We start from the raw sequence: 13687 nt of genomic DNA, 5'->3' as shown, positions 1-13687 counted from the left end.
TTCTTAAAATCCAAGCTTATGCTCATCTGTGGACCGTGAGTTAACTGTCCTGCTGAAGAACTTTCCAGGTGTTTCTGATGTGCAGCTAGGTGAGGCCAAAAAACTTGTAAGGCCAAGGACCACACCTATCACTGAATGAAAGCCGGCCAGGTGGTAAAGGGATGGGGACTTCAATATCATAGCGAAGATTCCAACTTGAAGTTTGAAAGTTTTGAAAATGCCATCCTTTGTTATTAGCAAATATATAATTGCTAGGAAAAGATAAATAACAATGGCCAGCTTAATCAAAGTAAAGCAATTAGGCTTACTATAATGTGCGCTCAGCACTCAGAAGGCCCGGGCAGAAGGGTCCACGCAAGTTCAAGGCCAGCCTGGGATACACAGTGAGCCACCAGAGGCCAGACTACATAGTAAGACTTGGCCTTAACAAAAAACAAAAAAACAAAACAAAACAAAAACAAACAAAAACAAAAAAAAACACAAATCAAATAAACAATAATAATAATAATAATAATTGAAAACAAAACTGAGTTCCCCAGCTGTCCTGTGTCTAGGGAAGCCTTGTTGACCCAGTTAAAAGCCAGAAAACAAAAGCACATCTAAATTAACAAGGGGGCAGTCATTTAATGCAGAAACCCAGTTAACATAAAGAGACACAAAGCCAAACAATAGGTCAGACTTCAGACGATACTGCATAGTGTTACGGATCGGCTCTTACACAGTTGGTCTGTTGTTCTTATGCGTTTGAATCCAGTACAAAGACAGAGAGTTGACTTCAATTCATGAAAAGTAACAGTAAGGCAACAGAAGAATAATCCTCTGGTGACAAGGAGCAGCCACCAATAACGCACGAGTAGCAGGTGCTGACACAAGACACCGTTAAGGACCAGTTCTGAAGATGCTGCATTAAAAAATCGAACAAGCCTGATACAGTGACAAGAAAATTATACTCGTTTTGTTATGAATCCTTTCGCAGATAGAAACAACTCTCCGGCGATCGTTATATACAAACTTTCTGAAACAAATGGAGATCGTACAAATTTTTCCCATCGCTGTTCCTCGTTTCTGATGCCTATAAATGTCCCGTGGCACACTGTTCCTCATTTCGCACAGCCAATGCATAAATAGTCATTAAAGCACTTGAACCCACGGTAGTCTCGTCCTTAGGAAGGTTGGGAGGTTCTGTGTGGATTTTCCCATCAGTCATCTGGAAAGGGCTGCAGGCAACAGGTTGGAATGTAAAAGACCTCTTTGTGCTTGGAACCCTGGGGTGAACTCAGTTCCGCTCCCATTTTGGAGGGACCCCACTCTGTAGCTGGGCCTTCGACGACGACCAGGGACGGTGCGGACAGTCATACCGTGGAGTCCCTGCCAGACTTGAGATGTGCAATCTTGGTCCGGCTAATAAACGGGTAGGCGATGCAGAGCCCTCCAGCTGCCACGATAAAACCCAGACTGCACCAGGCACAAAAGATGGACCAGCTGTAGCCGTGTTCCACATCGTGAGGCAGGCTGTAAAGGAGTTTCGGGACCCGGTTCAAATCATAGGAGACGCTGGCGGCGTATGTGCAGAGAGAGATGGTGCAAAATATGCCTGTGAGTGATACAAAGAGAACAGAACGATCAGTCGCACGCGTTTGCTTGTGTCCAGGCAAGACGCCGGACGAGCCTCCGTGAAAATCAGACCGCTCCAAAGGCGGAATTCCGTTACTTGAACGGATTCATTCCGTAAAGCGTTGACAAACTGCAGGGACAGTTCAGGTCATTTGGGTCACTTAGGTTTGTTCTGCCTGGTGTAAATAATGCTGCATGTTTCAGTTCGGTTGTGTTCTTATGTCTTTCACAATTAATTAAAAAATCTGCTCTTTCGGTGGTGGTGGTGGCGGCGGCGGCGGCAGCGGCGCACCACCTCTAATCCCAGCACTCAGGAGGCAGAGGCAGGTGGATCTCTGTGAGTTCGAGGCCAGCTTGGTCTACAAAGTTCCAGGATAGCCAGGCCTGTTACACAGAGAAATTCTGTCTCAAAAAACCCCCAAACCAACTAACCAACCAAACAAACAAAAACTGGTCTTTGGTTTTGTGTGTGTATGCAGTTGTGTGTGTGTGTGTGTGTGTGTGTGTGTGTGTGTGTGTGTGTGTATACATGTATGAGTATCTATGTGCTGGTGCATGTCCATGTGCAGGTATGCATGGAAGCCACAGGATAATCTCAGGTGTCATTCTTGAGGTGCTCTCCACTAATTTTTTTTTGAGACAGAGTCTCTCATCTCTCCCAAGCCTGGAGGCCAACCAAGCAGACCAGGTTGGTTGGGCTGTGAGCCTCAGACATCATCTCTCTCTGTCTCCCTAGTCCTGGAGATCAAATCCCAGTTCTCATGGAAGCTGGCACTTTACCAACGAAACTATCACCCCCCAGGCTGTGTTTTTTGGTGCTGTTGTTGTTTGTTTTTCTGAGACGGAGTTTCATTTAGCCCAGGTTCTTCCTGGAAGTCACTGAGGATGACCCTTGCACATTGGAGCCTCCTGTTGCCACCTCTGGAGCGCTGGGATCACCAGCATGCATCACCACACCTGATTTTTAGGTAATGCTGGAGACTGAGTCCTGTATACAAGGCACGCACTCTACCAACCGAGTGACACTCTCAGCCCTTAAAAATTGTTTTTAGGGAAAAAGAACTCTAACAATCTTTCAGATCTAACACTAAACAGCTGTCATTTCCTTTGCTCTGCCAGATCTACATTTTCATAGAGCTGCCCTCATTGTACAAAGTCATCTTGCTTTTCTTTCTTTTTCTTTTCTGTACACATTGGTTTTATTGTAGCAAAGCAACTTGGACACTTCAACATTTAAAATAAGCATCTCTTGATTATTATATTCATCATGCTGCCTGTAAGAGTAAATGAATTATTAGAAGTAGCTATTTTTTTTTGGTAAGATACAGAATCTAACACACACTAGACCTTCATCGATTTTTTAAAAAAAAAATAACGAATACTTCCAAGTAATATAAATTACGTCTAGGAATTTGGAATTGATGTGAAAATCTTAGTAAAGGTATTGTGCACTTTAATCGTGCAATTTGTAATTAATTTGAGTGGTACATATATGTGCCATATATGTGTGTATATGTGCATATGATATATATGGTATATTTTATATATATATATAACAATATTTTACCTTATCATATCAATATGTGTATGTACAATTGTCCTTTAAGAACACTAAAGTCAGGGCTGGGTAGACAAAACAAGGGCTCATTTGGTAAAGTTCTTGCCTTGCAAGCATGAAAGTCTTGATTTAATAGCCACATAAAAAGCCAATCGTACTGGCACATACTTATAATCACAGTATTAAGAAGGAAGAGACAGGCAGATAAATTCTTAGGGTTTACTAGCCAGCCAGCCTAGCTCATTGGGCCAGCACAACACACACACACACACACACACACACACACACACACACACACACACACCACTTACAAACATGTTTCTTAGTGCCCGAGTGACGGTCCAAGGATGTAAATGCTTCCTGCTCCCTAATGGTCCCTCAGGAATGTTTTAGAGGAGTGGGTATAGGATGAGAATGGGGTGCTTGCCAAGTTCATGAAATAAAATGAACAAATGAAAACAGAAACTGGCATTTCAATCAAGTGTCAGAATGTCCAAACCCCGCACGGTCTCTCATCCTGCCCTCCCTGGATTGTCACTGTGGACAGAGGAAGTGTCATCTGTTGGCTGGGAAATGGCTTTCACATCCTTGGGGATACACAAGGCACAGATTTTAAAACTGAAAAGACAGAGGCAAAAAGAAGCAAGAACTCTACCCCGTCTTAATCTGCAGCTTTGGAGATCAAAGCCACTAGCAGAGAAACAAACTCAGAGCAAGCAGCAGTTTGCAAGGAATGAAGATCACCCTACACCCTAACGCCATTTTACAACCTCTTGACCGCCGCCTCCATTTGGATCATGCAAAAGCACATTACCCAAATCTTTTTCCAAATGTACACTCGGAAAATAAACATTCTAAAACAAAAGTACTCTGTCTGAGATAATTTGGTATTCCCTACTCTTTGTCTGGCTTTGTTTCTAAGCTCAAAAATAAATGTTTTTGTTTTTCTGAAAAGGATAAAGTAATATCGCTTGAATTTTTTTTTTTTTTTTTTTTTTTTTTTTTTTTTTTTTTTTTTTTTTTTTAAGAAACATGGTTTCTCTGTGTAGCTCTGGCTGTCCTGGAACTCACTCTGTAGACCAGGCTGGCTTCGAACTCAGAGATCTGCCTATCTCTGCCTCCAGAGTGCTGGGACTAAAGGCGTGCGTCACCACCCAGCTCTGCAGTTTTTGTTTTGTTTTTTTGTTTGTTTGTTTTTGTTGTTGTTTAGCAACAGACATATCATTCAAGTTGTCCAATAGGGAAACAAGAATGGAAATCATTCTTTGATCAAGGAATAAACCATTTAAGAGAACTTCCCAGCTTTTCTCAAACCCCATGAAGAACAAATGTCCTTACATCTGTCCACATGACTGCACTGACAATAAGAACCATGTTTGTGAACAATAAGACCCTGAAGGGATGCTGGTACTAGAACAATAGAGCTGTTGGGGGAGGGGGGCGGGGATTGATCTCTGGAACATCAACAGGTAAACCATAATGGTGCAACAATGACCTCTTCCCAGGGAAAACAGCTTCATCCTGCACTCAGACGTCTGCACACAGCTGACTGCCTAAAAGCACGCATTTTTACAAGCAGCATGATGTTAATGACCTCTGAAAGCTTGAGTTCAAGCTTGGATTTTCCAAGCATCCTTTGATGTAAAATGCACTGGGCTGGGCTGCAAGAAATATTCATTGTAGTCTCAGCTCTTCGTGACCCTGATATTGCCTCCCTCGCCTTCCCTGGGGCCTTCGTGGAGAACTGGGGCATGCCCACACAAGTCCCTTATAGTGTCAACCCTCCTATTCTTGCTAATCCCAAATAAGACACAGAATAAGTCTATTCCCCAAGATGTCTTCGTGTCTATAGCACTATTAGGAAACTTAGCTTTAAAAAAAAAAAATGCAACAGCTTACATAGCTTTCTGAATAAACTCCCTTGAATTTTATCTCAAATGTTGATTTTTATGAGCACCCCCTCCCTCCAAGGACTCTATGGAACTGCTTTCGGTGTGATGTGTTTTATTATTACACCCTCGGTTCATGCTGAATAGAAAGGATGCTAAGAAGCCATCTAATCTGAAGACATGACCAGGCCAAAGGGTTCTCTCGGCCTCGTGTCCTGAATGAGTCTGTGTTTTCCTGGGCACCTGGTGAGTTCAGACCTCATGGACTCTGTGTGGAGTGTATCTAACTGGATTTCTTTTCTTTTCTTTCTTTCTTTCTTTCTTTCTTTCTTTCTTTCTTTCTTTCTTTCTTTCTTTCTTTCTTTCTTTCTTTCTTTCTCTCTCTCTCTCTCTCTCTCTCTCTCTCTCTCTCTCTCTCTCTTTCTTTCTTTCTTTCTTTTTTTTGTCCAAGAGGCCAGGGCTGAAGGTCCCTAAAGCTAAATCTGTGTCCCTCCCCCTTCCATGAGCAAAATAGAGACTATTTTGGCAAGCTTTTTAGCTTCTACCCTCAGTCTCGGATCTAACTTGCATTGTGTTATGGTTTGGAGTTTAAATGTCCATCAACGGCCACGTGTTGAACTGTTGTTTATCAGCTTGTGAGTGTTAAATATAATAATAATAATAATAATTGTATGTCAGTGACGGGCCTGAGAAAGGAAGCTGACACACAATCATCCCATGAGCCAAAAAAGTCCAGAGGAAAGAGGAGACAGTAGTAGGGGAGGAGAATTAGTGTTAGCCTCTTTTCCCAGGTCACAGCACTGAATGTTAAATATAATAGTAAATGGAGTGACCAGTTGGGAAAGACAGGTGATTATGTGTCAATCTCTTTCTGGAGCCGACCACTCTCTTATTATATTTAACAGTGGGCATGACTGAGAAACAGTGGAATCTTTGGCAGATGGGGAATGGCAGAAGAAAATTAGGTCACGGGGTCACAGCCCCCTTGAAGGAGCTATTGGAACTCTATGGGCTTATTCTGTCTCCGGTCCCAAAGCAATGGGGCTAAGAGACCATGGACTGAAAACTCGGAAACCGTGGACCCAAAAAAGCAAACAAAACCTTTCTTCCTTTTCAATTGGTTTACCCAGGCATTTTGTCACTGCTATGGAATGCTAACACATCTTACAAATCTGATTGTCCCTTTCTATTACTTTTTTTTTCTTCCTTGCCTATATTTATTTTACCATGAAATACCACATGTGTCTCCTAGCCAGCCACTCAGGTCCTTTTGGCAAGAGGTACTCATCAAACTGATGAAATGTTATCTCCTTGCCTCACGGGCCATGGCATGAGAGAGAGCCAGGTCTACTGGCCCACTCAGGTGTCCCCTGTCTGCCCTATCCTCTTCTCACAATGTCCCCTCTGCCTCCAGTGGTGTGGTCTCTCCTTCTAGAAGCTCTTGGAGTTGTTCTAGATGAGACGAAATCCAAGGAGAGATGAACAGGAGGAGCTATTCCATCCAGACCCTGGAGTCCCTGAGGAAGTCTGAAAACATGAAATGGCTACCACTGTTCTTAGTACAATGGAAAGGCTTATTCATGGTCATACAAGGAAATGTAGTGAGAGAAGACAAACTTTTACAAGATCTTGTAAAGAGAAGTTTGTCCCATTCAAGATTTAAAAAAATAAAATCCAGCTGGGTGTATCACCCCTTTCATTCCAGTACTTGGGAGGCAGATGTAGGTCGGTCTCTGTGAGTTTGAGGCCAGTCTGGTCTACATAGTGAGTTCCAAGACACCCAGAACTACATAGTGAGACCTTGTCTCAAAGCAAACAAGTAATCCTAAATCCTAAATTTGATCACATCAGGGGGAAAAAAATAACTTGTTTTAAATAACAAAGGCATGCCTACTGACTGCAGCCAGATTTATAGTTTAGGCCAGTTTTGATATAAGCTTGATTTTAAATGCCTCACACATCTTACAGTGTTCGTGTGTATGAGCTTGATAAAGCTACCGTAGCAATGAACTACAGACAGAGAGGATTAAAGAAAGAAAGCTATATTCTCAGAATTCCAGAGACTGTGAATCTAAGCTCGAGGCATCAGTATAAGGGTTTGCTTCTGAAACCACCTGACCTTGGACATGGCTGCCTTTCCCTCATCACTTCACGTGTAACCATTCAAATCTCCCCCTTCTCCAAGACCAACACCCTCTACCCGGCTTACGACCCAACATGTTGCCCTAATTTGATGTGAGTTTCTCTTTAAAGTCCCTGTTTCCAAGTTAAGTCACACGTTGAGGTCCTAGGGGGTGGGAATTCAACATTATAAATGTTGGGAAATTCAACTTAACCCTTAGCATTGGGTGTGTTTGGGTCTGCTAACTGGATAGAGTATACTTCTATTTCTTTTACAGGTCTTAGCAAGATTGCACTGTCTTAACGTAGTATGTTAGCACTTTTTATTATCTTCTATGTCCTGGACCTAGTTCTCGTTAGATGAGAGGTGGTTTTATGTGATTCCCTTAGATCTAGAACCCAAAGTGTTCTATCATTTCCCAACATGCATTGCAAGCAAAGATAGTAGGTGCCTCTTGGATTACCTGTAATTTCTACACAGTGGCTACCAGGCATACGCTCATAGAGTCAAGAAAGCCTGCTAAACAAAACTGAACTCTACAATTAACTGATTAATACCCTCTTAAGAAGTAATTCATGGGGGGCTGGTAAGATGGCTCAGTGGCTAGAAGCGACTGTTGGTCTTGGAGGGTTAGGGTTTGATTCCCAGCTCTCACATGTTGGCTCACAACATCTGTAACTCCAATTCTGGGGATCCAATGCCCTCTTCTGGTCTATTTGGGCACTCCATACACATACATACTATACAAATACACAAGCAGGCAAAACCACTCAGACACACAATAAAAATAAATCTTTTTTTAAAACTTAAAAAAAAAAAAGTAGTTCATACCAAATTGCCCCATGAGGGAATGACCTACTCATGAAGTTATTTCAGGTCATACTGCATTCTTACCAGTAGCAATCTAGTTCATACAAGGGACAGAGAGGGGTATGCAGGTATGTTTGCATTCAAAAGTTCAAAAAAGCCAAGGCCTATCTTGAGGATCCATAGGAAGAAAGGTTAGTTTTCCATTCTTCAATCCCACTCTCCCTTCCCTCCCTCTTCTCCTCCAATAAGCTCAAACTTCCAGCCCAACCGGAGACCCCAGGAGAGAGAGAGGTTTCCCTGTCCTGAGCTTGTTCCTGGCTATAGCTGGAGTATCTTCAAAGAGTGAATAATTACCGGTTTCCTGACAACCCCTGTATGTGGCTACTTCTCTTATAAAATATTAAAGGGTTTTCTGCCGATATTCTTAATTAGAACGCACCATGACATCATAGAAGGGCAGGACTGGAGGGGATATTTTTAGATCGGGACAGCAAATAAATTGTTGCCACCGTCCCAGATCATCAGCCCGATTTCCTGCCCTAAAACCTCCGAGGTGCCCATGGCCAGCTTGGAAGATGTAATAAGGCTAACCGAGGCCCCTTGTTTTTGATCTCCCTCCTTTGAAGTGCTTAAAAGGCCCAAGAGTAGAAGCCACTTCCCTCGGCTCAGCCTGCTTGATAAACAACTGACTACAACACCCAGAGGCATAAACATCGATTTTCTTTTCCCTATGCCTTCAAAAGATAGCCTGCCCATCATTCCGGTCTTTTCGCCCTTTCAGCAAAAAAAAAGAGACTTGTTCCTTTTCACACAGATGAACTCAAAAAGCCTCACCTCCGTCGTCTTAACTAAATGATGTGGCAGGCCTGCCAGAGACAGACAAAACTTATAAAAATAAGTAAACAAACACAATGAAAAGATCCATGGTCTTCAATTCCTTTAAAAAAAAAAAAAAGCTAGTCTTTTTCTGCAATATGGCATCCATTTCCTTTAGAGGCAAAGTCTGCCCTGCTTAGTGTGACTATTTCATACATTTTTGTTGCAGACATGTTAATGTATTTGATTTTGCAACAATGCCCCAGACCTTGCCGACATGTTAGGTAACTCAGGCCGCATGTGCCCGCCATATGCTCTTACGAATATAAAATATTTAGGTCTTGAATTCCAAAACACACTGAGTCCCCAGGGTTTCAGATAATGTATCAAGTGTCTGTGGCTTAGGGTTGTAGTTGATGGACAGCCTAGATCATTCTAGGAGAAGACCTGCTACAGCAGCAGACCCCTTTTACTTAGATGCACGGAAGCAAAGGAAGGGCCAGGCCAGGGTGAGTGCTGGCTGCTCCTGATGCTTTGAGGGGCTGCCTGCACTCTGCTGTTGGCATGGGGGTGTCACATGCCATGCCACGTGTGCTCTTCCAGAAGGCTTCAGCCTTTGAAGGACCATAAGTACAGTTGGGAGTGAGACCGGCACCCAGGGAGGAAAACGGAATGCAAGCTTGCTTCAAATAGGAAGACTTCCGGTGTATTAAAAAAAAAAAAATAGCTAAGGGCCAGGGAGAGGTTTCAGCAGATGAAGCTGCTTGTCCAGCCCTGAGTTCCATCCTGGGAAGCCACATGGTGAAGGAGAGAACTGAATCCCGCAAGCTGTTCTCTGACCTCCACATACCACACACCACACCACACACACAAACACAAACACACACACACACACACACACACACACACACACACGCATGCACGTGCGCACACACACCTTAAAAATTTAATGACAGACAGATTAAAATTCCATAACAGATAAAAAATATACAAAAATTGAAAATATTGAACAAATTAACCCTTTAATGGCAACAATTACAACTAAATTAGTATTGTCATCCAACAGAATGCTTCGTTTACTCATTTTTTTTAAACATACATCTACATGTATGTGCTCGAGTGTGTGAGTGTGCACATGTTTATGGAGATCTCAGGACAACCCTGAGGAACTTTCTTTACCTTCCTTGAGACAGGGGCTCTCATTGGCTGGGAGCTCCCTAAGTAGGCGTGGCTGGCTGGTCAGCGATCCCTGGCGACTCTTCAGCCTTTGCCTCCCCACCGCTGAGATGACAAGCACACACCACCACATTCAGAATTCTATTTTTATGTGGGTTCTGAGGATTAAATGGAGGCCCTCATGCTTTGCGGGGTGTGTGTGTGTGTGTGTGTGTGTGTGTGTGTGTGTGTCTTTGCTGAGTCAGTGATCAACCCAGATGCTTCATTCACTCAATGTGGATAGAGTACTCATTCACACCACACTGAAGATAGTACATCCTAGCAACAGGCAGGGGCCTAAAGCCGGAAAAGGAGGGTCTCGCTGACTCAGTCCTCTGTGAATGCCACTGGGTTTGAGTGCGTAACCTCAGAGCATGTGATAATCACAGGTGTAATATGACGCCCCAGGTCCTTCTCCAGGAACCCTGGCAAGGCAGGAGAGTAGGGGTCGGGCACATGGGGTTGCAGCCCAACCCTCAGATGCAGACTGATGTCCAGAAGGAATCGTTCCACCCGCAAGTCTTCAAGGCTGGTCCGTGGGCCACGTGGCTGAAGGAGGAATGCTGTTCTGTGTCTCTCATCTTAGCAGCTCAGCTGTTACATCACTGGGGTTCCCATTGAAGGGCTAGCTAATCAGTTCAGGCAGAGAATGAAGACGCCAGCCTATTAGAAGGGGCTAAGTTTAGCATCAAAAATCTGTGGGAGGGCTGCTGTCTCGAGGTGATGAAGGCAGCCTGCTTAATTAAAATCAATTCTTTTAACCCTTCTGTGTTTCCATGGCCCGACACTGCCTGGGAAGGCGCTCCAGCCAAAGCTATCTCATCTGGTGTCCCGAGAGGACTTTGGAGACATTGTTTGTAGCAACAAAATCAAAAGGAACCTCCCTACAACCCACTTCAAGTGACAGAAGAACACAGGACCCTGAAAACTGTCAGCTCTTCTGTGTGATGACAAGATGCTGGATTTTCACTTTCCTTTCAGTAAATACCATCTCCTTGGCCTCCCCAGAACTATTAGGCCTGGCTTGTGTGGCCTTATGATTTATTTCAATACTAATGGCTGTTTCATATTCTGAACATCCTTAGTTACTCATGCATTACCTCTAGTTTAAAAAAAAATGACCTTTAAAATAATCCTTCTGTGACTTTTGGTGTGGGGCCTTTCAAGAGTTTTGGGGAAGTGGTCAAGCATTACAATGTATAGCTGCAACCCCAAGATTCAGAGGACAGAGGCAGGACAGCCACAAGTTCAAAGCCAGCCTGGACTACATAGCAAGTTACAGACTATCCAGGGCTACATAGCAAGACTCTATTTGAAAAACAAATTAAAAAAAACCATGCTACAAGAAAGCAAACTACAACTCTTCAATGTATTTTGGGCTGGAAACCAAAAACTTGGGGTGCAACTCACAAAGGGGAGAGAAAGGGAGAGATTTTTACTGACTACGAAGCCCCAGCCAGGCTTAGATGAATCTTTGAACAATTTGATTACTTTGTCTGGGCTGTTCATTGACATGAACCCAGAGTCTGGCTTTACGGGTTCAAATCCCTCTTCCAAACCTTGGGAATCAGCTTCAAGCCTTCCTGAACTACGTCCCTGGCTCTCCCTCTAAACCCAGAAGAACTAACTTGGCTTTCTGCTCCGAATGATGCGGAGTCCATGGTCTGTCTGAATGTTTTGTCGGGGGTGTTTATGACAGTCCAGAGACAAGGCCCCAGCCCTGCATGGAGAAGGAGCTGAGTGGAGTAAAGAGGAAGGGGGGCTGTTTCTCATGTCAAGGCTACGAGGTGAGACCCTAGAAATGAAGCACCGCTTATCATTCATTGACTCTGAGAGAAATGTAGAGAAGATGGCGTGGACGTGGACGAGAATACCACACTGAAAACCATTCTTTTGTGCACTTAGTATATGCTAATAGAGCAAAAAAAAAAAAAACAAAAAAAAAAAACAAAGTGGGGTCAGCCCTGGAGGCATGTTGCTGCCAAGACACCAGCTTGATAAATCCCCCATAACAGAGGGAAGTATTGGGCGGGGGGAATCTTGTCATGGTCACTTGAGTACCAAAACCTAGGGTAGTGTTGGTTAAGCTGGGACAACATTGTGAGACTTGATTTGGCATTCTCTTACTATTCACACCTTTACTTCCTGGCGAAGGCTGAAAAGAAAATCATTTCTTCTCTGTGGCCACCTTCAGCTAGTCATTGACTCTAACTCCCACCTCCCTTTCAGACAGAAATATCCTTCAAACTTGTTAACCAAAAAAACCTAGCCATGTCTCTACGCCCCTTAGGCTTTAAGTAAAGTCATCCTTCGATGAAAACTTCTAGCAGTTTCCATCACCTTCCCTTCAAATTCATGCTCTTCTCTTCACTAAGAGATCTCTAAGGATTTGGTCCCTGACTATGGTGGTCCCCAACCTACCTTGTGTGGTTTATTTCCTATTGTTCTTCCTTCTATTGCTCGGAACACGCTCACCTCACTCTTGCCCAGGATCCGGGGCTGGTGGCTTCCTCAGCCCACAGTTCTCTGCCAACTTCCGGCTGCCCACTTCTCGTGGTTTAACTCAGAAATGGTTGCGTCAGCATCACCCAGCCCGACTGCACACTGCTCATCTTCTTCACAGCTTTTATTGCTATCACAGATCATTTCTTATGTCTCTCTATGATAAAAATGGGCGGTGACATCGCATGCTAGAGAAGCTGTGTGGTGTCTAAGACCAAGAATAGCCGCTAACATAGTAAGTCCTCCAATAGCGACGCCAAGGTACATATACTACAAGGGGACTTAATGCTATTGAACTTCCTCTCTTTGAGCAACCCTGAGAAAAAGTGGCCCATCTTTGTCAAGAGTCCAAGCCAGAATTCAAGACACAGAATTAAACAATGAGACAGAAAATATCACCACTGGATGGCTCTTTGGTTGTTGTTGTTTCGAGACAGGATTTCTCTGTGTAGTTTTGGTGCCTGTCCTGAATCTCACTCTGTAGACCAGGCTGGCCTCGAACTCACAGAGATCCTCCTGGCTCTGCCTCCCGAGTGCTGGGATTAAAGGCGTGCGCCACCACCACCCAGGCCGGCACCAGCACTGGCTCTAATGGACACTTCCCTCTGACCCACTAATGCTACCGTGGGAAAACAGGCAATGCCCTTTGGACACTGTTCCCTTTGAATTCTGTATTTCCTAGGAGAGCTGGGTGAGCTTCTTCTGCTTGCTCTCTTCCCACCCGTGAAAACAAAACGAATCGTGCTACGACCACGCCGAACGCCGGGCCGCCGAGAGGAAATCGATGGTGTGCAGTATACCTGTCATGAGGAACAGGAGTCCAGCCACGTGCTGGGTCAGGCTCTCCTCCCAGAAGAAGCTGACAGTGGCCACGATGCAGCCACACAGCAGGACAGCCACCGCCATGCCCAGGAAGCCAGCTGTTATTCTTCTTAGATCTAATCTCAAGACAGAAACAGACAGTCAAAATCGGAGGCGGGGGCAGGGAAGCGACTGAAAAGGCAGAACGAAGACTTCCATATGCCTTATGAGAAGAAATCAGGCAGGGCCTGGGGCCTGCAGGGTGGGGGGTTGGGGGGATTCTCACTCTGGGATGAGTGTACCTCCTCTGTATCCGTGAAGTCAGTTCAGAGGGGACAACCCCAGGGTAAACGTGAGTAA

At 44.3% G+C, this 13687-nt stretch overlaps 1 protein-coding gene across 1 annotated transcript in view; it reads right to left on the bottom strand.

Moving 5' to 3' along the window:
* Window positions 1-604: 604 nt before the first annotated feature.
* The window catches only part of Tmem178a (transmembrane protein 178A), a 57622-nt gene continuing 44539 nt past the window's right edge, over window positions 605-13687 (bottom strand). Inside the window, exons 3-4 of the mRNA XM_006988364.4 lie at window positions 13327-13464; window positions 605-1594 (exon numbers count right to left, since the gene is read on the bottom strand). Coding sequence (XP_006988426.1) covers window positions 1353-1594; window positions 13327-13464 — 380 coding nt within the window. The 3' untranslated portion in view covers window positions 605-1352. The remainder of the gene's footprint in view (window positions 1595-13326; window positions 13465-13687) is intronic.

This window comes from Peromyscus maniculatus, chromosome 22 (assembly GCF_049852395.1).
Source record: "Peromyscus maniculatus bairdii isolate BWxNUB_F1_BW_parent chromosome 22, HU_Pman_BW_mat_3.1, whole genome shotgun sequence".
Lineage (NCBI taxonomy): Eukaryota > Metazoa > Chordata > Mammalia > Rodentia > Cricetidae > Peromyscus > Peromyscus maniculatus.
This window is presented reverse-complemented; position numbering and strand designations above follow the sequence as displayed.